The sequence below is a fragment of the Psammomys obesus genome, unplaced genomic scaffold, assembly GCF_907164565.1.
Source record: "Psammomys obesus unplaced genomic scaffold, mPsaObe1.curated_primary_1811, whole genome shotgun sequence".
Taxonomy (NCBI): Eukaryota; Metazoa; Chordata; class Mammalia; order Rodentia; family Muridae; genus Psammomys; species Psammomys obesus.
Window position 1 is genome coordinate 13,214,708 of NW_026596064.1, and position 21,956 is coordinate 13,236,663.

At 44.8% G+C, this 21,956-nt stretch overlaps 1 protein-coding gene across 7 annotated transcripts in view; it reads right to left on the bottom strand.

Annotated features, from left to right (window-relative positions):
• Positions 1–4,830: 4,830 nt before the first annotated feature.
• The window catches only part of Kalrn (kalirin RhoGEF kinase), a 575,471-nt gene continuing 558,345 nt past the window's right edge, over positions 4,831–21,956 (bottom strand). For all 7 annotated transcript variants that reach the window (XM_055624991.1, XM_055624990.1, XM_055625009.1 and 4 more), the window contains 9 exons: positions 20,322–20,349; positions 19,599–19,770; positions 17,354–17,475; positions 16,598–16,729; positions 15,176–15,340; positions 13,260–13,338; positions 10,943–11,143; positions 8,061–8,199; positions 4,831–6,674 (listed from right to left, as the gene is read on the bottom strand). In XM_055624991.1, coding sequence (XP_055480966.1) covers positions 6,129–6,674; positions 8,061–8,199; positions 10,943–11,143; positions 13,260–13,338; positions 15,176–15,340; positions 16,598–16,729; positions 17,354–17,475; positions 19,599–19,770; positions 20,322–20,349 — 1,584 coding nt within the window. In that variant the 3' untranslated portion in view covers positions 4,831–6,128. The remainder of the gene's footprint in view (positions 6,675–8,060; positions 8,200–10,942; positions 11,144–13,259; positions 13,339–15,175; positions 15,341–16,597; positions 16,730–17,353; positions 17,476–19,598; positions 19,771–20,321; positions 20,350–21,956) is intronic.

Here is a 21,956-nt window from a genome sequence, read left to right on the forward strand (position 1 = left end):
AAAATATTTACAACCTACCTTTACAAAACAACATCGTGTGCGTACAAAATGAACAACTGCAGGAGAAGTTAAAATAATAAAACAGCCAAAACCCAAAACCCCCGGAAAATACACTTAAGGCAGACCAGCAAGACACTGAAATAATTAAGGCTGTGGAATTCTTCTGCACCTTGAAAATATAGAGCTATTTACCAATACTGTGGAGTGGTTTTTTAAATCAACTGTTACAAGCCTGATGGAAGTATGTACTTATATGTATATGTGTAATGGTCCCTATGGGGAAACCTGTCCAGTCATGGATAAGGCCCTTTTATCTGAATGGCCAGAGAAGCCCACCACAAATTCTCAAAAAGCTTAGGGGGAAGGGATCACGCAAAACCAAGAAGTGTTGGCACAGTTTGCAAATCAGATATTAAAATTCAAATATAGGCCGGGCATGATGTCACATGCCTTTAATCCCAGCACTCAGGAGGCAGAGACAGGCAGATCTCTGTGAGTTCAAGGCCAGCCTGCTCTACAGGATGAGTTCTAGGACAGCCAGGACCTGTCTCAAAACAACAAACAAACAACAAAAACAAACAACAAAAGCCAAAACACACACATACAAAAGTATTCAAATATAGACTTTTGAGTAAACAGAATCAAATAAATTATGGTACCAATATGTTTCATACTTTGTTCATTTGGCCAGGTGGACTTCAAAAGACAGCAAATAAATTCCCATGTGACTAGAATTCTGCATGTAGTGTTCCTAAAGGTTTTGAATGGTCCTAAATGGTTTTCCAGTAGAAAACCTGACCCACCTGGCCTGCCTGCAAATGGATAGATTTCTGCATATGAGCAATAACATATACATACATATTTTACACTATATACATGTACAGATGTACATATATCCATATTTTCCAACAGTTTGCCCTCCATTGCTGCTGTTCTCTGCATAAATAGCATTTTTCTCAAGGGTATGTGTAGTTTTTCACAGTCTTTCTCTTTGTCCCTCTTCTAGCTTTATTTACTTCCCCACAGAGTAGTCTGAAGTTCAGCAGAAACAGAAGTAAAAGCACCAGGGTTTAAAAAAAAAAAAAAATCCAACACACAGGTGATAGATATGGCTTACATCAGCAAGAGAAGACAAAAGCATTGTTAACTTCAGATTCGTAGCCACAGTCATTGAGGTCACAGTAACAGTCTCCATGGACTCTGGAATGCAGACTTAGTTCTTGATGGAAGTGGGGAATTAATGCAATTCCTATGCCTGCGCTGGCAGATTTGCTTGGTTAAATTAACTCTTAGGAATTCCAAGACTTGCTATTTGCATGTTTTCTCGCTCTTCCCCCTTCGCTAAAAGTAGGTTACCTGACTGAACTGTTAGGTTGGTCATTTGGATAAAAACTAAATCTGGCCACAGTTTGGAATTTCTTAGCAAACAGGCTAATAGAAAAAGACAATAGCCTGGAAGTGTTAATTTTAGGTTTTTACTTAGTGTCATTTAATATTAAAGCACTGTAGTAAAATGACCATATTCTTCTCCTATAGCTTCAACTTATATTAAAAATAAGAGAAAAATGTCTTTCATAAAAAGTATGACCATATGATATTTCTGCATTCAATTTCCATGTAGATTTTTCATGAACAACATTTCCTATTAAAAACATCTAAGACGATGGACAAATGTCAGCCCTTTTGAGCTCTTTAAAATGAATGAGACAATGAGAGCCTTAAGGTTTTCAGAAAACAATTATTATCATAGTATTGTCTTTTCTGTCAGTGGAATCTATGTGAGCTTTTCTTTTAGCCTTATCTGGGTCTAATAATTCCTTCCCTACAGGTCTTTAGATTTCAAATAGCAATGAAAAATTATGAAGCATTTTTTGCAAATAAAGTTGTTGAAAGCTTATATATGTTGGCCTTAGCCAGACTCCATTGGAATGTTATCCAGGCAAGAAAAGAATATGGTCTACATTCCTCAAAACTCACATGATTATTTTTATATTGTATTTTCTCCCTCATATTCTCGCAAATCTAAATTTCCATGTTCTTCCAGATAGGACAGAAAAAAAAAGGAAGGAGTAAATGGCTCACAGGCATGAAGTTTTGGGGACAGCTCTCGAGGGCCAAAGCTTTTTTTTCTCCAAAATCCAATTATTTCTTCCTCCTGTGCATATTACTTGCCTTTTCCAGCCTTTTCTTGTGAGACTCCAAAGAAATGAGTTGTGACAAGGGAGTGTTTTGATTCTCACATCTGCCCTCCCAGTGAGGAAAGTAGCTATTTGAGTTCTTTTTTGTATGTCCCCCACCCCCTCCAGAGCATAAAGCTTGGGGGGTGGGGGGAGAAGGGAATGGCTGGCTGTCTTGGAAGGCATCAGACTCTTATGTCCACCAGAAGAAATACTGGAGAAAACGGTTTATGGACATTGAAGGCCTCATCCGCTCTCCTAACCCTTTTCTGTAGACAAGCTCTTAAAGGGTGAAAACTATAAGGTAAGAACAAATTCCATGTAGACGGGGAGTATCCATAGTTTCCAAGGAAAAGCAATTTACAGGGGTTAACCTCATGAGCTTGTGAATGGTATCCAAAGATAAGACCGTGGGAAAGTGGAATGTTCAAAGTTACCATCAATAAAATTCCTAGTACTGGCAGTGTGTAGCACTTTAAGAAAATCAAAATATCTTATAGATGTGTCAACAAGGACATTCTTCCCCTACATTCTTAAGAGATTAACGTTCTCTCTCCTCCCCAAATTCCATTTTATCCATGGGGACATTGGGCCAGAAAACAAGAAAGACTTTCTGGAAGAAAGAATGAATTTAGAATTAGCTGAGATAGATACTCAGAAATTCCTGGTCCCCTCCTACATTCAGATGTTTTCATTAAAAAGACATCTTAAACCTAAGGGGAAAAAAAATACTGCAGTATCAGCAAATCTAAATTCAGTTAACTAACTTCTTCACTCTCCACCTCCCCTCTCAAAGGCACTACTGTTTATAAAGGCTTTGTGAAGCACAAAGCTGTGAAGCAAGCTTGCCCTCTGTCCCCTTCACCCCCACTTAGGTTGCTTATGGCTGGTAGAGACCTGAAGGACACATCCAACAGCATGATGTTTTGTTTTGTTTTCTTAACAGTTTTTAACCACATTCAGTTTTTAGTGGATAGAAATCTGTTTAATTCAAAACGAATGTAAAAGGTGCAAAAATTACTAGATTTCTCCTCAGGGATCCTGGAGTGGTCCTGATCTTTTCCATCTTTCTGTACCCTACTTTTTTTTTTTTTTAAACATAAAACAAAAGAGCTCAAAATGATGGATACAAGCCAAACAGGAAATCTACGACTTTCACCAGGACTGTTGTTCTCCTGAGGTCAGCTGGCTGTTCGCTCTCAGTAAGAACAATTGGGATGGTATTAGGAGTGGGAGATTTTCTCCCCTCTCCTCTCTCCTCTCCTAGGACTAAACCTCCCTGCCTAAGCAGGTGTAGGAGAGCAGCCATAGTTGAGCACAAACGATATTTTCTATCCCTGTCAATGGGATTCCTCCCAATTCCCAGCTTGCTAGGGAGAATTCTTGAGCCAAGACCGTAGTCTCCCCTGTTGGAGGGACCAGGCACTTTGCAGATAGGACTCCCCCCCAACCCCAACTTTTCATTTCAGTCATCACAAACTACACAAAGTATGCTCCCTTTCTCTTAGGACGTCTCTTCTGTCTGTTCTTTCCTGTCTTCCCTGTGTCCTTGGGGCAATTCCGTGCAGCTCCATGTCTGGACCATCCCAACTCTGACACAAACGTGGCTGTGAAAACTTTGGCTCTGTGTAGCGTTCCGTCATCTCCCAAGATGGCCCTTCTGTAGCCTCTGCACATCATAGTCATAGGCTGTTCCTCCCTAGCAGAAACTCAGATGGGTCAAAACAATTGTAAGCGACTCAGCAGGAAGCCCTTCTTTCAAGGCAGCCATAGTGGACAAGTGGGCAGAACTGAGCTGGCCACATCACGTTCTGGATCTCTGGAGTCCTCAGAGCCTGCATTTTATCCTACAACAAGCCCTCTGGCCCAGGCCTTAATACTGCATTTCATAATAGAGACTTGTTTGCTAGAAGAGCTTTAGTAAGTACGTTCTAACGATCATATCAGTGGTTGTGTATCTGTGTGTGCATCACGGTTTAAAGGAAAAATGTGGCGGTAAGGAAGCTCTGAGGGAGTGAGGCCTGACGACCCAAGGACTCCCAGAAACAAGGAAGCTGTACAGTCAGAGTCAGTTTCCACATATTTGGTTCATTCCCAAAATACTAGGCGTTATCTAGTCTTATTGCTTTTACTTTCTACGAATTTACTTCTCTCTAATCTTGGATGAGACCAGATGGAGGATGGATGATGGGTAATCTGACTTTGAAACCAATGAGGGGGTGATGACGAGTACTTAAATTCTATATTTCCACCATGGGAATAAGTGTTTTTATGCATTAAAGTTCAGGCTGTTCCCATCATTTCTTCTTTAAATAGTTTAAGTACTTTTGCAGTTCCATTTTCCCTTCCCAGATTCTCTGATTGCACTTTGTGCTACATGAGTTCAGTGTTCTCAGTCCGACTAGCAGGAGAGACAGGATGACATGGAACTTGATTTACATAAACACCTCAGTTCTATTTTTTTAAGAATATTATTTGCATCCAAGCAATTTTTAAAACACACTCTAGAAAACAAAAGGGTGTATCATGTACAAACACAAAATAACAAAAACCCCGCTACCCACTCTAAAAAAAAAAAAAAAAAAAAAAACAGGACAAACAAACGGAAAAAAAAAAAAAAAAACACAAACCAAAAAACCATGAAATGCCCTGGTTAATTTGTTTTTCCTCCAGAGTGCACCGGGCATAATAATCTTGTATGGAGAAAGCAGCATTGACCTCAGCATATAATTAGTCCCTTTAGTCCAGAGACATCGGTGGCTGTGTGGTGATAGGTATTGCTATCACAGTTAAAAACCCGTGCTGTATTAGAGTGATGGGTCAGGCTTTGCTCCATGGCTTCAGAAAGGACTTAGAACTAGCCTTTAAAAGGCTAATATGGCTGCCTCCTTTTGGTAAGCACCCCAAAGCTTTATGAGGGGGTTAGGTATAAGCAAGCTGATTTTCTGAAAACGGTATTCTACAGCTATGAAATCAGAAAGAGCTGCTACATTGTTCACAGGAACTGTGGGAAAAGTTTCTATGGGCCCTTTCGGATGAAGTTTGTGATATTCATTTACCTATGCCAGGCCCAGAGGGACATAAAAACAAACCCCCGACTCTTATTAGATTTGGATTTATTTCCTGGCAGGCTTTCTCACGGGAGGAACTCTGAGCTGCCAGTGAGTTCAGGGTGGAAGCTTTTGATATACAGAACCTATCTTAGTCGAGTAACCCATGATGGAGAAAAAAAATATCTCATTCACAGATCGCAAAAGGGGTCACATTGCTTTCTCTTCATACACAGGTTCTGATAAAAGATTTCTATACAAGATTTATAAAATGCTCTAAAAAACTCGTCATCTAGTTGTGCTTAGTCAAAATAATGCAATGCTTCGGTAAATAAATTACTGTCATAACGGGAGCACTCAAAGTTACTTATGATTGATTTCATATAGAACTCTATATTATAAAACTCTGAAACCTGAATGGGATCTAGTATACTGTATGTGTATATGTATCCTGTTAAGAAACTATATCTAAGCCATCTAAAGCAGAATAGTTGAAATCTCTGTTAAATAGAACTTTTTGCTTAACTTTTCAAGGGAGTCAGAGACCTACCACCCTCCTCACAGTGGGTGAACGGTTTGCCCACTTAACCGCCCATTTTGGAATGTACAATTAACATTTTTATGCCAACTACCATCTCATCAGCCTTGCCTTTTCTTTTCATGCTTCCTGCAACTTCTGCCTCTTAACTTCTTCAGCATGACCTTCTGGAGTGCTCCTGGGATTAAGGTGGCTTTGACCCTGCTCACACCCCCCCAGTGACCACAGACAAGTTTTAAGAGGACCATCCCTCAGTCCAGAGAACCACATGGAGTGAAATGATGAAGAGAGTTATTTACAGACACGTTCAGTCTCGCTTTGGTTCACACTGCCCTTCTATGTGAAACCTGGGGTGGGAGACGGCTAGGTCCCTTGGTTCACCCTGTTGACGATGTAGCTCTTGACGTTGGGAACGGGCCGCACGTCATTTTGGTGCTTGCGGCGCTCTATGAAGCAGGCCAGGCGGGAGGTGTCCAAGGGGATCTTGGAGTAGCTGCCATTGTGAGGCTGCAGCCACGGATGCTGCAGGCACGTGGCCGCTGTGGGCCGCCTCCGGAAGTCCTCCTGTAAAATGACGTTGATGAAGTCCCTGGCAGCGTTGCTCACACCGCAGAAGTACTCGTGGGGGAAACTGAAGTCCACCCTGCACACGTTGATACAGGTTTCCTCTTTGCTCTCGTCTAAGAAGGGGGACACCCCACTCAGCATGACATACGTCAGAACCCCGATGCTCCAGATGTCTGTGCCCAGGGAGACAGGGATGCCTTGGATCACTTCCGGGGCAGCAAACTCAGGGTTGCCCAGCAGGTGGTGGATGTGGAAGTGGCCCGAGATCTGGACAGCGTCTTCCAGGTCGATGAGCTTCACCCGAGGCACTGGGATCCGCAGGTCAATGAGCAGGTTTTCGGGCTGCAGGAACCCAGGAAGGCAGGGACAAGAGAGGTGAGATCAGGTCTTTGTTGACCCATAGATGGAATCTGTTAGCTAAACATGGTTCTGTTATTCTTTGATACAGCTTGTCATGTGGGGTATTCTCTATGCAAAGGCAAAGGAGGTTTCAAAATATGGCATTGAACTCCTGGAACTCTGAGTTCAGGTGGTACTTTAGATAAGTAGTCTGGCATTGAAAATTGTGCATTTGGGAGAAGGGTACTGAGCTAACCATATACTCCTGGCTGGCCTGGAACTCAATATGTACAGCAGGCTGGCCTGGAACTTACAGAGATACTTGTGTCTTTGCCTCCTGACTGCTGGGCTTAATGCTATGACTGCTGTACTTTCCACCCTGGTGTTAGGGATACAAGCAAGGCCTTATACATGCTAAATGGACGTTCTGCTCCTGAGTCATAACCTATCCAGAATAGCACACCTTCTTACCTGCCCTTTGCTTGTGTAATGAATCAAGAAAACAAATAGCTTTTTAAGAAAACATAAGCTTCTCATTAAAAATATACACATACGTATTATATACATTATCTATTATACACACAGGCTGGATGCTGGTGACTCACATCTTGAATCTCAGAACTTGGGAGGCAGAGCCAGGCGGATCTCTGGAGTTCGAGGCCGGCCCCGTCTGCAGAGTAAGTTCCAAGACAGACAGCCAGGGTTACACAGAAGAACCCTGTCTTGAAAAAAACTATTTATTTTTATTTATGTGTTTATATCTATGTGAGTGTGTGCCCTGTGTGTGCAGGTGCCATTGAAGGCCATAAGAAAACATTGCATCTACTATAGCTGGAGTTACAGGTGGTGGTAAGCCAACCAGTTTGGGTGCTGGGAAAAGAAGGTGGGCCTTAGGTACTGAGTCATTTCTCCAGCCTTGAGAAGCTCCTTTAAAAAAAAAATCTATTTATTTAGTTATTTGTTTGCTTGTTTGTTTGTTTATCAGAATGAAGGAGAATAGGACATTAAGTGATGTCTATAAAAGTAGACGACTTGGTTAAAGCTTACCCCATGTGCCTCCATGTCTCTGGTGTGTTCTCCTATATTCACGAATAATGCGCTTAAACAGGGTGAAAGCCTGGTTTTAATTTAACAGTCATACGATGTCACAGTAAGTTAAACAAAAGAAATTCAAAATTCTCCCAGGCAGTGGTGGCACAGGCCTTTAATCCCAGCACTCGGAAGGCAGAGACAGGTGATCTCTGAGTTCCAGGGCAGCCAGGGGTACACAGAGAAACCCTGTCTTGATTAGAAAACAACAACAATAATAATAAAAAACCAAATGGCATTCCTCAAGGAAGTGGGTGATAGGTTAGACTGCTCTATTTTACAGGCACTGATTTTTATTACCTTTATGTCCAGATGTGCAACCCTGCAGTTGTGAAGGTACTGAAGGGCTTCCGTGATGTCTCGGATATAGAAAGCTACTTTTTCTTCCATCAGCTCATCGTGATTCATAAGGTAGTCCAAGAGTCGGCCGTCATCCATCCTGAAAGCAAAGAGGGGGAAAAAGGAATGCTTGGGAAGAAAGAGAGAAAGCACATGTGTATAAAGCCAAAAAAAAAGCCCTAAGATGTCTCTTATTAATGAAGATTAGTGCTGCAACACATAAATTATAGAGCCCAAATTAAGTGCCACGTTCAGAACTAAAATGGGTCAAGTTGCAAATGGGTTAAGCTCCATGAGAAATCCTATAGCCTTGCTTGAGAGACACTTGTTTTGTTGACTTTAAGATCTAACCTGGTTAGGTTAGAGGTTAGGTTTGGCGGGGGGTGGGGGCCGTCTATGTTAAAGGTAGTTTCACTTTGAACATTTTTAGATGGGAGAAATATTAAGTAGGAAAGGGTTGTCCTTGGCATATTTGATCTCTTCTTAACTCCTTTGCCTTTCTGACAGCTTGCCAACCTCTAAAGACTGATTGAGAATGGAATAAGTGGAGCCAGTCATACGCAGATTTAGGTTCCAGTTCTGCCAACTCACCAGTTGGTGGCTGCAGGTAACCATTTAAACTCGCTGTGTTTTGGCTTCCCCGAAGCACACCATCTTTTAAAGTGAGAATACCAACTGGACACTGACAACAACATCATCAATGACAAAATAAGACCTGTGCAAGAGCCAGGAAAAGCAATGAGGCATTAAGACACAGCCTATAGCATACGGTAGTATGCTTATGGTAGTATGACTGAGAAAGGCCCCCTTAGGCTCGTCTGTTGTCCCTAGTTGGTGGAACTGTTTAGGAAGGATAAGGAGGAGTGGCCTTGTTGGAGAAGATGTACCACTGCAGGTAGGCTTTGAAGTTTTCAAAAGCCCATACCACTCCCACTTAGTTTTCTGCCTTGTGCTTATGGGTCAAGATGTAAGCTCTCAACTGCCTCTCTAGTGCCATGCCTGCCTGCCTGCTGCCATGCTCCCCACCATGATGGTCATGGACTCTAACCCTCTGAAACTGTAAGCCTCTAATAAAATCTTTCTTCTATATGTTGCCATGGCCATGGTATCTCAGCAGAGAACTAAGGCGGTGCTGACTAAAAAGCAGTTCTTTCTGGGCTTCCTGTGCCCTTTTATTACAAGAAGTGATCAAACCTTAACTGTGGTCATCTGTGGGTCATCATACATCTCAGGGAATGCCCATGCCCAGCAGTGTGATCCAGTACAGGAATAACCTTCAACCGTAGCTGAAACCTGTATGGCTGTCTTCATTTTCTCCTCTAACTGGTTCCTTGCTATGGGACTCTTCTACTTCCTTGACAGAACAAAGGATGGAGTTCCTGGAAGCCTTCCCTACCTCCCTATGATCTACTAGGTATGAGGTAAGAGGAGAAAGAGCAGAGAAGTGTGGCCATGTGTTCATTACATGCAACTCCCACAGCTACTTGGAGCAAATACAGGGGACATTTAGAAGCAATGCTGCTCAAAGCCTGGAAAGGGTCTAATCAAAATCTCAATCTCTTGGAGGAGGAGGGTTCCACCAGCAATCTCTATTGACCACTACAGGAGACCTACAAGCAGAGCAAGGCTGGGTTCTACAGAGGCCTTGCTTCCCACACATCTTCCCTGAAAATCATAGCCAACAAAGCACAGTTCTGTGTCCTCACAACCCTGTGTAATGTATGGTCTTTAGCATTTCCCATACATAATTATAAGCAATTATTTATTATATATAATAATAATATTTTTATTATTTTCCAAGCATTATTTATCTCTTGGACTTATGGCCCCTAAGGATAAGAGATGTATCTTTCTACATTTGATATCTAGCTAATCTCCCATTCCTGGAATGTCTTGGATGGAGAAATTCTACCCTGAAAGAATAGGGCAGTAGACTGGGGCTGCGAGAGATTGACAGACAGACTCCTCTAATGCCAACTCCATTCTGTCAATCAGCCTACCACCAGTAAAGTCTTCTTCTTAAGCATCAGCCAAGCTTGAATGTACATGATAGGAAGAAAATGAAAACAAGAGTGGGAAATGAGTACAGATTACAGCTAGGAAGAAAAATAACTTCTGGTGTTCTAGTCTATAGTATGATGGCTATAGTTAACAACATGAAATGTTAATATATTGCAAATACCTTGAGAAGGGGATTTTTTTTTCTTTTTTTTTAACAATTACTTGTCTTTTTTTTTAAAAAAAAAAAAAAAGATTTATTTATTTTATGTATACACCTGCCAGAAGAGGGAATCAGTTCACATTATAGATGGTTGTGAGCCACCATGTGGTTGCTGGGAGTTGAACTCATGACTTTTGGAAGAGCAGACAGTGCTCTTAACCACTGAGCCATCTCTCCGGCCTGGATTTTTTTTTTTTTTCAAAACGTTTTTGTCACGAAGAAATGACAGCTTTTAAGGTGAGGGATATACTAATAGCCCAATTTGATGATCACACAATGATGTATACACACAATGAAACACTGTACCCCATAAATATAAAAAAAAATGAAATAAAGCTTAAAAAGACAAGGAAAAGTAGAGGGAGAGGAGGTGGTTTCAAGGTCCATTTCTTTATCCATACTTTTATTGAGCTAGCATTAAAGACCTTCTCTAGTCTTGACTTTTCTAGTCTGTAGAATGAGAGCAACATTAACACAAAGCTGGAGGTGAAAGAGTCTAAGGCTCATGTAACACTTTGTAAACCATAAAACACGGAGCAAAACCGACTCTTGCCCATTAATTGTGCCAACGGGTAACCCAAGCAGGTGAGGTCTACCCTAGAACCGTGACTGTTGTACTCACAGTTCCAAAATCAGGATGTAGGATGTGGGGGACTCGTAGGTGTCATGGAGGGTGACATACTGGGGATGCTGCAGGTGCTGAAGCAGGGCGGCCTCGTGGGCGGCCTGCTCCTTCTTCTTCATTTTTTTGCTCACAAATTTCACAGCAACATCTTTGCGGGTAGCTTTGTGAATGCATTTCTTCACAATAGAGAAACGGCCTCTGTGAGACAGAAAGGGGAAAGGTTTTCCAAGGCTCTTCAGTCAGCAGGGTGTCATTCATCAGATTAGGTTCACACGCGCGCGCACGCGTGTGTGTGTGTGTGTGTGTGTGTGTGTACATGCAGAGGGGCATCACTGAGACAGCAACATCATGCAGGTTGAGGGTCCCTAATCCAAAAATCCAAAATCCAAAATGCTCTAAAGCCTGATACCTTCTGTGTGCAGACATGAAATCACTGTGGAAAATTCCACACCTGACTTCCCATGACGAGTGACAGTTAAAATGCAGGTACTCTAGACGTGTCACATAAAATCAGCTTCAGGCAAAGGTGGGCCGGAAATAGGAGATGAATGTTTTTGGTCCGATCCTCATGACATCACTTTGTGTACAATCACACGTTCCCAAAATCCTCAGTGCAAACCCACTTCCGACCCCAAGCATTTTGAAGAAGCATTTTAATCAAGCACTATTAGAGACCTCTCCAGGACCGGAGAGCTGGCTCAGAGGTTAAGAGTACTGGCTGCTCTTCCAGAAGACGGGGTTAGGCTTCCAGCACCCACAGGGTAGCTCACAGCCTTCTATAGCTCCAGTGCCAAGGGACCTGATGCTGTCTTCTGGACTCTTCAGTCACCAGGCACATATGTGGTGCATATGCTTTACATGCAGGTACTGAACCGTGTTCATAAAATAAAATTAAAAAAAAAACCAAATACACTTAAAAAAAAATGAAAGAAGAAGAAATCTTTCCTTCTGGGACTGGCGATTTGGCTCCGTGGATAAAGGCACCTGCTATCTGAAGGTATAACGTTAACAGCCTAAGCTTGATGCCTGGAAGTCACATAAAAGCACGAGAGCACAGACTCCACAAATTTGTCCCCTGAGCTCCACACACGGGCTATGGCATGCGTGCACACACCCTAGAAAGTACATGCACATACATACTAATACACAGCAAAATGAAAAGGAACCCTTCCTTCTGAGCTTTTAAGTATAACATTATTTTTTTAAAAAATCATCTCTCTTTTCTTAGCATCCTAGGCTCTTTGAGACACCGAAGGTAAGTGAATATCATTGTTCAGCCAAGATATTTTTCTGCCATTTTGAGCATCAAGTATGGGTTTAATTTTTTTTTTCCTAAGCAGAATATGCTTCTATACACTGTGATGGAGCTGGAGAGATGGCTCAGTAATTAAGAACACTTGTGCTTGCAGAGGACCAAGGTGCAGTTCCCAGCACCCATCATCTAGACCTAAAACACCCTCTTCTGGCTTCTACAGGGACCAGGCATTCATGTGGTACACAGACATACACTCAGGCAAAAGATTAACTTTTTAAATAGATTAACTTTTTAAAAGGAAGGGAAATGAACACAGGAAACTTTTAACATTTCCCCTTTGTCGTTATTTTCTGGTACGGCTAGTTTGCCTTCATGAATGTCTGTGCTCCACATGTGTGCAATGCTCCCAGAGGCCAGGGGACAGTATTAGAACCCTTAGAGCTAGAGCTATAGATGGTTATGAGCTGCCCTGTAGGTGCTCCGAACTGAATCCGGGTCCCCTGGAAGAGCAGCCAGTGTTCTTCACCACTGATCCTGAATACATAAACCTTTTTATAAAATTTTGCCACAGAGCAAGTTCTTAGATCACACGACAATGAAATTAGAAGCGAATAACAAACTAAAACTTAAATTCTCATGTATATATAATTTATATACATATAAATTTATATATTTATAAATTATTATATAATTATAAATTATTATATAATTTATAAATATATAATTTATAACCCATTATAAGTGGTTCAAAAAATAAACCATAGTTGAAAAGATACACGGAAACAACAATAATGAAAATACCAGATATCAAAACTTGAGACATGCAACTAAAATTCCACTCATAGGAAAGTTTTGAGGCTTAAAAATCTTGTATTAGAAGTTGAAAGGCTAAGAGTTGACAAGGCAAGCTTCCGACTCCAGTAAAGAAAAAGTATGGTAGAAAATTCCCTGGAATGCACTAGCTGTTTTCCAACTACAGGGAGAATGCATTTACAGGACAGGAAGCAACACCAACAAAACCAAACCAGTCATTCTCCTGTCGATGGCTGGTACCCTTACCTGCCAATCTCGTTCAGTTCAGTGTAAGCGGAATCAAAATTTTCCTTCCAAGAGATGGTGGCACCGTCAGCGGCTGCATCTTTGGGAGAGGGAGAGTCCACACGTGACATCAGGAAGATACACCAGCATAATAGCCCCAGGGAAATGCTTATGACTAAATATAGAGGCCACCCAGTGGGGAAAGGCTGTGATTCTCCAGAATGTTATTTTTAAAATGTCTGTTATGGCAGAGTCAGACAGTCTGTCATCTCCTCAAACAAAGGGAGGACATGGGGCATGATCAGAAATGTAGCTTCACAAAAATACTAGAGAAAACATAGACAAGGGGAAAGAAGACCGCTTGAAGGCCTAGAAAAGTCCGTGAAAATGAGGGCCGTGGGAGGATGCAGAGAGAATGACCAAGCTGACGGTCATGGAGGGGAAAAGGAAGCAGCGTGAGCAAAACATTCTAGAGACGTCTCTGCCCGGCATTGCTGTCCTCAGCTTTGTGTGAGCTTTTCTCATATGTCAGCTGTGTTCAACCTTCCTAATGCTGTGACCCCCTCATGTGGTGACCCCAACCATTAAATTACCTTCATGGCGGCTTCCTAACTGTAATTTTGCTAGTGTTATGAATCATAATGTGAATGTCTGACATGCAGAATATCTGATATGTGACCCATTTGGGGTCAAGATTCGCAGGTTGACAATCAACTGCTCTATATAGACTAATTGAACTTCACCTACAACTGGCTTTCCTGGGTGATTCGGTGACCCAGCTTGGCCTTGTATGATGTGTGAGTTCTCTTCACACACACAAGCATACACACTCATATTTATTTGTGCTGTCTGCTGAGGATCGGGTCTTAGAAGCAACCAAAGGAAAATGGTGGCCCTCCCGAGCCACACTGAGTTAGTGGCTTGGAAAGAAAGGAACCACACCGGAAGCTCAGTTCTTCTGACCCCAGTGACCAGTGACCTCTGCTCTCCCTAAGAATGAGCTGGTGATGTGCCCACAGTGAATGCTGAAGTTGTTTGGACCCAGGGCCAAGGTTTTCCAGAGTCACAGGCCTGTGAGAACAAGTCAAGGTCACTGGCAGGCAACTGACTGGGCTGACCATGACCTGGGACTGGGGCCAGGGCATAGCCCAAGGCACTCTGGGAACTCCAGACTTCCTTTATCCTACAGAGACACAAATTGGCTGACTTTTAAGTATAGTGAAACTCCCATCCTTTCTTGTCCCGTCCTCAGCACACACATGCCACTTCTGTGCACTGTCCAAAGGGTCACCAATGGGCTATTTCTTCAAATCACCAAGTTTCCTCTTCTAAAATGTCTATGGGACCGACAAGGACAGATAAGGTGGGTTGGCAAGCAAGATAAGTAAAATAAGAGCTGCACTGGTAAAATATTCTTCTCTAGGTAGTTACACGCATGTCTCAGCCAATTTCTAGTTTATGTAGATCCTATTGAAAAATAAATTCTGGAAGGAAGGGGCAAATATCAACGTTTCATCTGGTAGGGAAGTCCTTCGTGAGGGCTGCTTTTCCCTCTGCGTTTTAAGTCATTGAGCACAGCAGTCCCTGATACGGTGGGAAACAGATGTCTGCCAGAGGCACCCAGGGGAAAACAGGCTTTGAACTCCACAAGAGGTCCCAGAGGAGAGCCAGAGCCAGAAGGTCTCCTGCCTGTCCCTCTTGGTTCCCCTGAGGAACCCCAAAAGGCCCAGGGTCAGCAAGGGTGGTAGACCTAATGTTGGCTCCAAGAGACCTCCTGGAGAGTTCTATCTGGTCGACCTCTCAAAGATGGCCTGGTGGAAGCTGCCATGCGGCCCCAAGTCACCTCCCCATAGGGTTAAAAAGCACCAGTGATTTTGTAACAGTGGCCCATTGCCTTGCTTCTGCTGCCTGGCTGTCCTGGGTCTGCTGGCACTCACCATACTCTGGAAGACGGACAAACTCCGAGGGCTCACTGGGAAGGCTGATTCCCCAGGGGTTGCTGGCGCTGACCCTGAACTGATAAGGGCACCCAGGACTCAGGTCTTCAATGACAAGGTAAGTGTCCAAGGTCGAAGCTATGGACTGCTGCCAGACCTGGGAACCTAGTGTGCAGTTCCAAGGAAATGGAGAGAGACAGGGTCAAGAAGACATTGTTTCAAAGGCCTTCAGCAAATAAAGATAGGAGAATGGACAGGATCAGTTCAGAGGACAGTGTGGTCGCTGTTGGGCTCTGAAAGTTTGTGGGACAACTGTGGGGGATTTCAGCCCAGTTTCCTAAACAACAGATTAAGTGATGGCTGTTCAAGAAGTTGGCCTGTAGGCTCTGTCCCTTCTCAAATGTGCAAGACGAAGAGAAGGAAACAGTGAAACGGGTTCCCTGGCTCAGCAGTCACAGCCGTGCTGGCCCTGAGCACCCAGGCCGCAGACCGAGTTAGAAAAAAGGAGGAAGAAATCGTTTTATAGGTGCAAAGCTCCTGCCTGGTAAAGAGAAAAAGAAAGAAGAATTAAGATAACAATAGTAATGGAAAGCAAAGGGAAACAAATGGTCATGGCGGGTGTGGGCAAGCAGGTGCTTCCAGTTCCATTGGGAAATTCGTGATGTGGTTCAGAGCTATGTCACAACAAGTATAATTACCTGGAAGCATCTTTTAAAACATTATTATTATTAATTATTATTATTATTATTATTATTATTATTATTATTATTATTATTATTATTACTATCACTATTACACTATCCCTAGCTGACCCATGTAGACCAGGCTGGCTTTGACCTCATGGAGATCCTCCTGCCAATGCCTGTCATGTGCTAGGATTAAAGGTGTGAGCCACCACAACTGACTTAAACTTTCTTTCTTTCTTACCACACAGTTAAAGATATATGTGTGTACACATGCTGTAGCTTTTATCTGGAGGGAGAGGGGTGGAGCTCCGATCATCCTGTCATGGTTTCTGTCCCTGAAAACCATGGACAGAAAAACCACAGAAACCAACTAAAGAGCATGATCTAGTGGAAGCTTGCTCCTTAGTAAGCACAGCGTTGTTTCTTTACTCTTCAGGCTTTAGCTTTCTCATCTGTAAAATGGGCTCAACGGCCCCTAACCGTGCCGTTGAGCGGGGTAAGCAGGATAGTGCAATGGAGACACATTGCCACCCAGTGGCTGGGCCCGGATGACACCAAGGAAGTTTCCATTTGTCATCCACGGGCAGCTGCAGCCTGGTCCCAGGCTTCTGTGCTCAACTCCCAGGGCGCAGTAGTCAGGCTGATTCCAGTGGACCGGAGGATAGATGAGGTCTCAGGTTCGAGACCCGGAAGACTTCCCGAGAGGGGGCAAATATGGAAGAGCAGAGCAACACACCTTCCTCTCGGTACTCCACCGTGTATCCCGAGATAGTGCAGTTCCCAGTGCTGGCTGGGGGCAGCCAGCGGAGGATGACGGAGGTGCAGCTCCTCTCCTGTGCGATGGGGCGATTGGGAGCGGCAGGAACACCTGCCGAGACAGATGAGGGGCTCGGGGAGGCTTCTCAGAACCCTGAGTTGCATACCAGAATAGCGTGCCTCTCAGGAAACATACTGGACTTGTCTCTAATCTGGCCCTGTCCAAGCAGCACAGCTTTCTCCAGGCCCCAGGGAGGCCTAGGAGATGGGACTTGATGCCTGACTGCCCCTCTCAATTAAACGCCTCACACACGGGGAAAAGCTGGTCAGGAACCATGCTGGAGGCTTGGCTAGGTGCTCTTAGTGGGGACGGTTCTCCTCCCACTGGCCTGGGTTCTGCTTTCGATGCTTTCTTCCCTGAGTGTCATGGTGTCCTGGTCATGTTCAATTAAAATGACCAGTGTGGATGGAGCCTTTGAGGCTGCAATAGGAAAGGGAGGAGAGGGGCAGCCAGGGCAGTGGGGAGGGAGGAGTTTAGAGTTATTGCTTAATAGAAACAGACAATAAAAAAAGAGAAAAGAGTTATGTGGATGGATGGTGGTGGTGGCCACAAGCTCACGGGTGTGTCTTCAAGGCCATTAAACTCCACACTTAAAAGCAGTTAAGATGTTAAGTCTTATTGTTGTGTTGAGAGAGAGAGAGAGAGAGAGAGAGAGAGAGAGAGACCGCAACATACCTTGCACCTTAACCGTCGCCGACGTGGATGCCGTCCCATGGTCATTTGTTGCCACGCAGGTATAAATCCCGCTGTCCTGGGGCATCAGGTTGCAGATCTTGAGGGTGATTTCCCCAGAATCACTAGGACATGAAACGGATCTCCTTCAGACTCCCATCCAGTTTCGGGATGAGTAAAATGCTAGCGGCTTAGTTGGCTGTGTGCAGAGCTGAGAGTGGTGACTTCAGCTCAGCTCCTTCCACCACCTGGGCAAATACCCTGCACCCACTACCTTGTGCGGGGAAATATTCTTTTCTGGCGATTCTCACCGCCCAGATTTGGGTAAATAAGGAATGGAATAGGGATGGAGTGAGATCTGAGCCAGAATAAATACAATCGTATAATCTACTGGTTTGCCATGTTAATTACGTAACACAAGGAATCTTGTGTTTGACTGTTTCAAATCTTACATGTGGGACCCTTAGAATCATTCAGTGGGCGTCTGGGGAGATGGCTCGGCGGGTGAAGTGCTTGGGAATCCCAGTTAGTAACTAGTCGGATGTGGCACGTGCCTGTGGCCCCAGGGCTGAATGAGTTGGGGAGCAGGCAGATCCAGAGGCTTTGCTGGCTAGCTAGTCTAGCTGAAACAGTAGGTGCCAGGCTTCATGAGAGATGCTGTCTCGAAAAAATAGGCAGAGAGCAAGTAGACACTTGAAATGGACGTCTTGTTTCCACATGCTTGTACCCTCCCATATGTACACACACACACACACACACACACACACGCACATCCACACACAATGCGTGTGCAGTGAACTCTAAGGAAGTGTAAATTCGTGTATCTAAATGGTAACTTTTTCATTTGCCTTGGAATGGGGTTCAGAAACACCTCACAGAAGGAACGGCTCTGAAAGGGTTAAGTTACAGGGAGGCCAGCCCTCTCCCTCTCATAGGAATGTTTGGTCCCCAGTTGGTGGAAGTGCTTGGAAAGGATTAGGAGGTGTGGCCTGGTCGGAAAAAAAATGTGCCGCTGGGGGCTTGCTTTGAGACTGCAAAAGCTCAGGCCAGGCTCGGTCTCCATCTTTCTGTGCCTCCTGCTTGTGGATGAGATGTAAATTCTCAGCTACTGCTCCCAAGCCATGCCCACCTGCCCACCACCATGCTCCCTGCCATGGTGGTCATGGATTCTGCTACCCTCTGGAAGCACAAGCTTCAAATTAAATGCTTTCTTCTATCAGTTTCTTTGGTCATGGTGTCTCTTCACAGAAATAGAAAGGTCACTAAGACACCATCCTTGGGGTATGACATATTCTGAGACCTCCATGGCCTTTGCCAAAGACTGCTCTCAGTCTGAGCTGCTTAGGCCCGTGAGGTTTTATGGCCTGACTGAGGCATCTCTTCTGGAAGCACCACACACACACACTCACATACACCCCTTAAGCCAATCAGTGAAATGTGCTCGATTCTAGTCATTTCTTTAAGTGACCAATGAGCCATTATAGCTCGGTACTGCTTGTCTGCTATAAGCGGCAATGTACAGAGATGCTCAGAATTCAGGTGGTGGTGGGGATGACAAATGAGCAAAATGGTCGGGAGGCGTCAACCAAGTGGCCTTTGTGTAGAAGCGCCTCGTAGCTTGGTGTCTCGCTGCACATTCTGGAATGTGCCTCCTCTCCAGCCTGCCTCTCCCTCACCCTCACATCTCACAAAATTGTTCTTGGGTAAGGGATGAGTCATATCACTATCTCAAAGCACCCTGACAGGCATTAAGCATCCTGGGGTGTCCAGTTAGCATTTAGTGCTCCTGACAGCTCTCCCTGGGGATGCCTGGACAGAGGGTGGCTGTGACATAGGACCATAGGAGCTTTTTATATCTACAGTTCAGGCTTAGCCTGTGATTTCAAAGATAATGCTTTATTGGTTGTCTGTAGGCCCAGCACAGACACTTTCTAGATGGTTCCTCTTAGCCTCGGGTATGTCTCTCTGGACATGTCAGCACAGTCCAGAGGCTCAGACTGAAGGGCCAGCCACAGAATGGGCAGCTGAGGCTGTGCTTAAGACTCGAACACAGGGTGCTCCGGTGTGCAGGGCTAAACCACTCCTGCTTTTAACTCAGTCTGTCTCTTCATCAAGGCCCAAGTGCGTGACCGGGAATAAACACGAGGATAGCTCCTTTGGGGGTGATTAGTAACCCATGAGAGATGCTGTCTCACCCTGAATCCAGCCCCTGGGTGCTGTGGGCCCAGCCCCTAGGTGATCCGCTTACCAGGAGGATATGGTGTACGAGGCTGAACTGTTGTCAGTGTCTAGGATGCTCTGATCTGGACCCTTCCAGGTGACGGTGGGCTTGGGCCGCCCGCAGACTTTGCACTGCAGCAACACCGTGTCCCCGAGCAAGCAGGTGACGTCTACCAAGGGCACAAGGAATTCTGGAGCCACTGCAATGGCGTTGAGACACATCCACGTTACTCACAGCAAACGCACAACAGCCATTTCAGACGCAGGATTCTCAACCCCAGAGACGTCGTGACTCAGGCGGCCTTCGGCCTAACACTGTTTGGTCAACAGGAAACTCACTCTGTAGACCAGGCTGGCCTTGACCCCAGGAAGATCTGCCTGCCTCTGCCTCTATGCTAGGATTAAAGGCAAGTGCCACCACGGCCATCTCTGTGCCCCTCTTCACAGCAAAATTAGAAACAGAAATACAAGAGGGAACAGTTCCATGGTGGCATAATGAGGAGATGGCACTTGGGAACATTTCGCTATGCAGTCTTTGGGTTTCATACAAACATATCATTTATCTCTTCAATCGAAGTGGAACCCGTTACATAGTAGTTAATAGTTCACTTACTAGTTCATCTTAATGATCTCTCCCTGTCCATAAATGCAGAAGCTTTAAGCATTGCTTAAAGCTACCTTCAAGCCAAATATAACATAATTTGTTTAGCCAGTCCCTACATTCTCAATTCTATCCCCTTTAAAAACTTACCTTCTTGGATGAAATTTGGATTTAAGATCTGAAAAACAAAACACATGAAAGAACAGAAAGTTGCTTGAACCATATGAGTAAGAGAAAATTATAGACTCTACTCAGTCAAAAGCAAGTAACCATGTTGGGTGATGACACCATGAGCCCACCCTGTCTCAGACACAGATGCCCTTTCAACACTAAAGGAGAGAGGACTACTTCCTGTTTAAGATGGCCTCCAGGCGGGCCTATTGCTCGATGGTGGTTGTGGCCATCCTTCTCCCTTCCTTTCTGTTTGCTTTTTCTCCAGGTACAGTGCCACACCCATCCCATTCAACATGTCCTCTATCAATACCATGGCAACGGTTTCCTCCACAGATTTCTGACAGAAACAAGAGACGTGAGAGTGCTCGATGTCTCTCTGGTCCTAGTGTGTCCTCTGTGGCAATTGCCTCAGAGGTGGACAAACACGTGATCTCTGTGCTACTTAAGAGAGCAAAGGAAGATTCAGGCTGGGCTGAGGAGAAAGCAGCAGTACCTTCAACGTGCCCTGCCCCAGAACATCCGGCCACACTAGCCAGCCTGGAAAGCTATCCTTTCTCCAGTGGCTGTTCACTTAGGCCTACCCCCAACCTTTTGGATCACCTCTCCCCAGGCAAAGGCAAGCCCGGTTCATAAACTCTAGCTTGGGAAAAAAAAAAAAAAGCTTTAGCGAAGCGAAAGCCAGGTGTCACCCGTTCCGCCCGACGTGGCTGCACGCCCGCTGCTTAGCATTGATTGGTAATAATTTTCCTCCGCTGTGAAATGAGAAAGACAACCCACCCAACATCCAGCTCGACTTGCTGTTGCAGAGATAAGTGCCGCTACACGTGCCAGGTGCTTGGCATGGCGCTGGTGGAGAAAGGAGTGATGGATCCCTACTCAGATAAAAATGTGACGTTCTGATGGCCTGCGCTGTGCTGAGTGTCTGTCGGGGCACCTGATCTCCGCCAACCGGGGTGGAGAGCATTTGCCTTCCAGAAGGAAGAGCTCAGGAGGCACTATCACATAGTCTCACTGTATCTGTCCCTGCCTCCTGTGAGCACGCACAGTTTCTGTGTGGCCCACACAGAGGGGTGGGCAGGAGCCCTCTGGGAAATGCTCTTCCTCCCTGGGGCTCCCCTCTGCACACAAATCGCTCATTTACACGATGTTTTTCACAACGAGGGCTGTAGGCGCCCTTGCCATGCCAGTTCTGGAACGGTCCCCTCTACTAGTGTGAAAATGCCGCTCCGAGCTCCTTTAAATCACTGGTTCCCGCTCCTTGACTGAGGTCAGCTTAAAAACAGAAAGTCCAGCCAGTGCCTGGGCCTCGTGACAAAAGCCCCTGTCTGGGTTGGTGCGAAGTAGTGTGCAGGCGTTTAGAGCAGGGGAGAGTGTGCCAGGGATCGAACCCACAGCTTTGCATGTTAGGAAGTGCGCTGACCTAAATTTATCTGAAAGTTTGATGGGAGGAGGCCTTACCAGATCGCACAGAGCATGATGTGAGCTGGGGCTTCTCCTGCCTCGGCCTTCTGAATAGCTGGGGTTCCAGGCATGTGCCATTATGTCTGGCTGGCATTTAACACACACACACACACACACACACACACACACACACACACACACACACACACA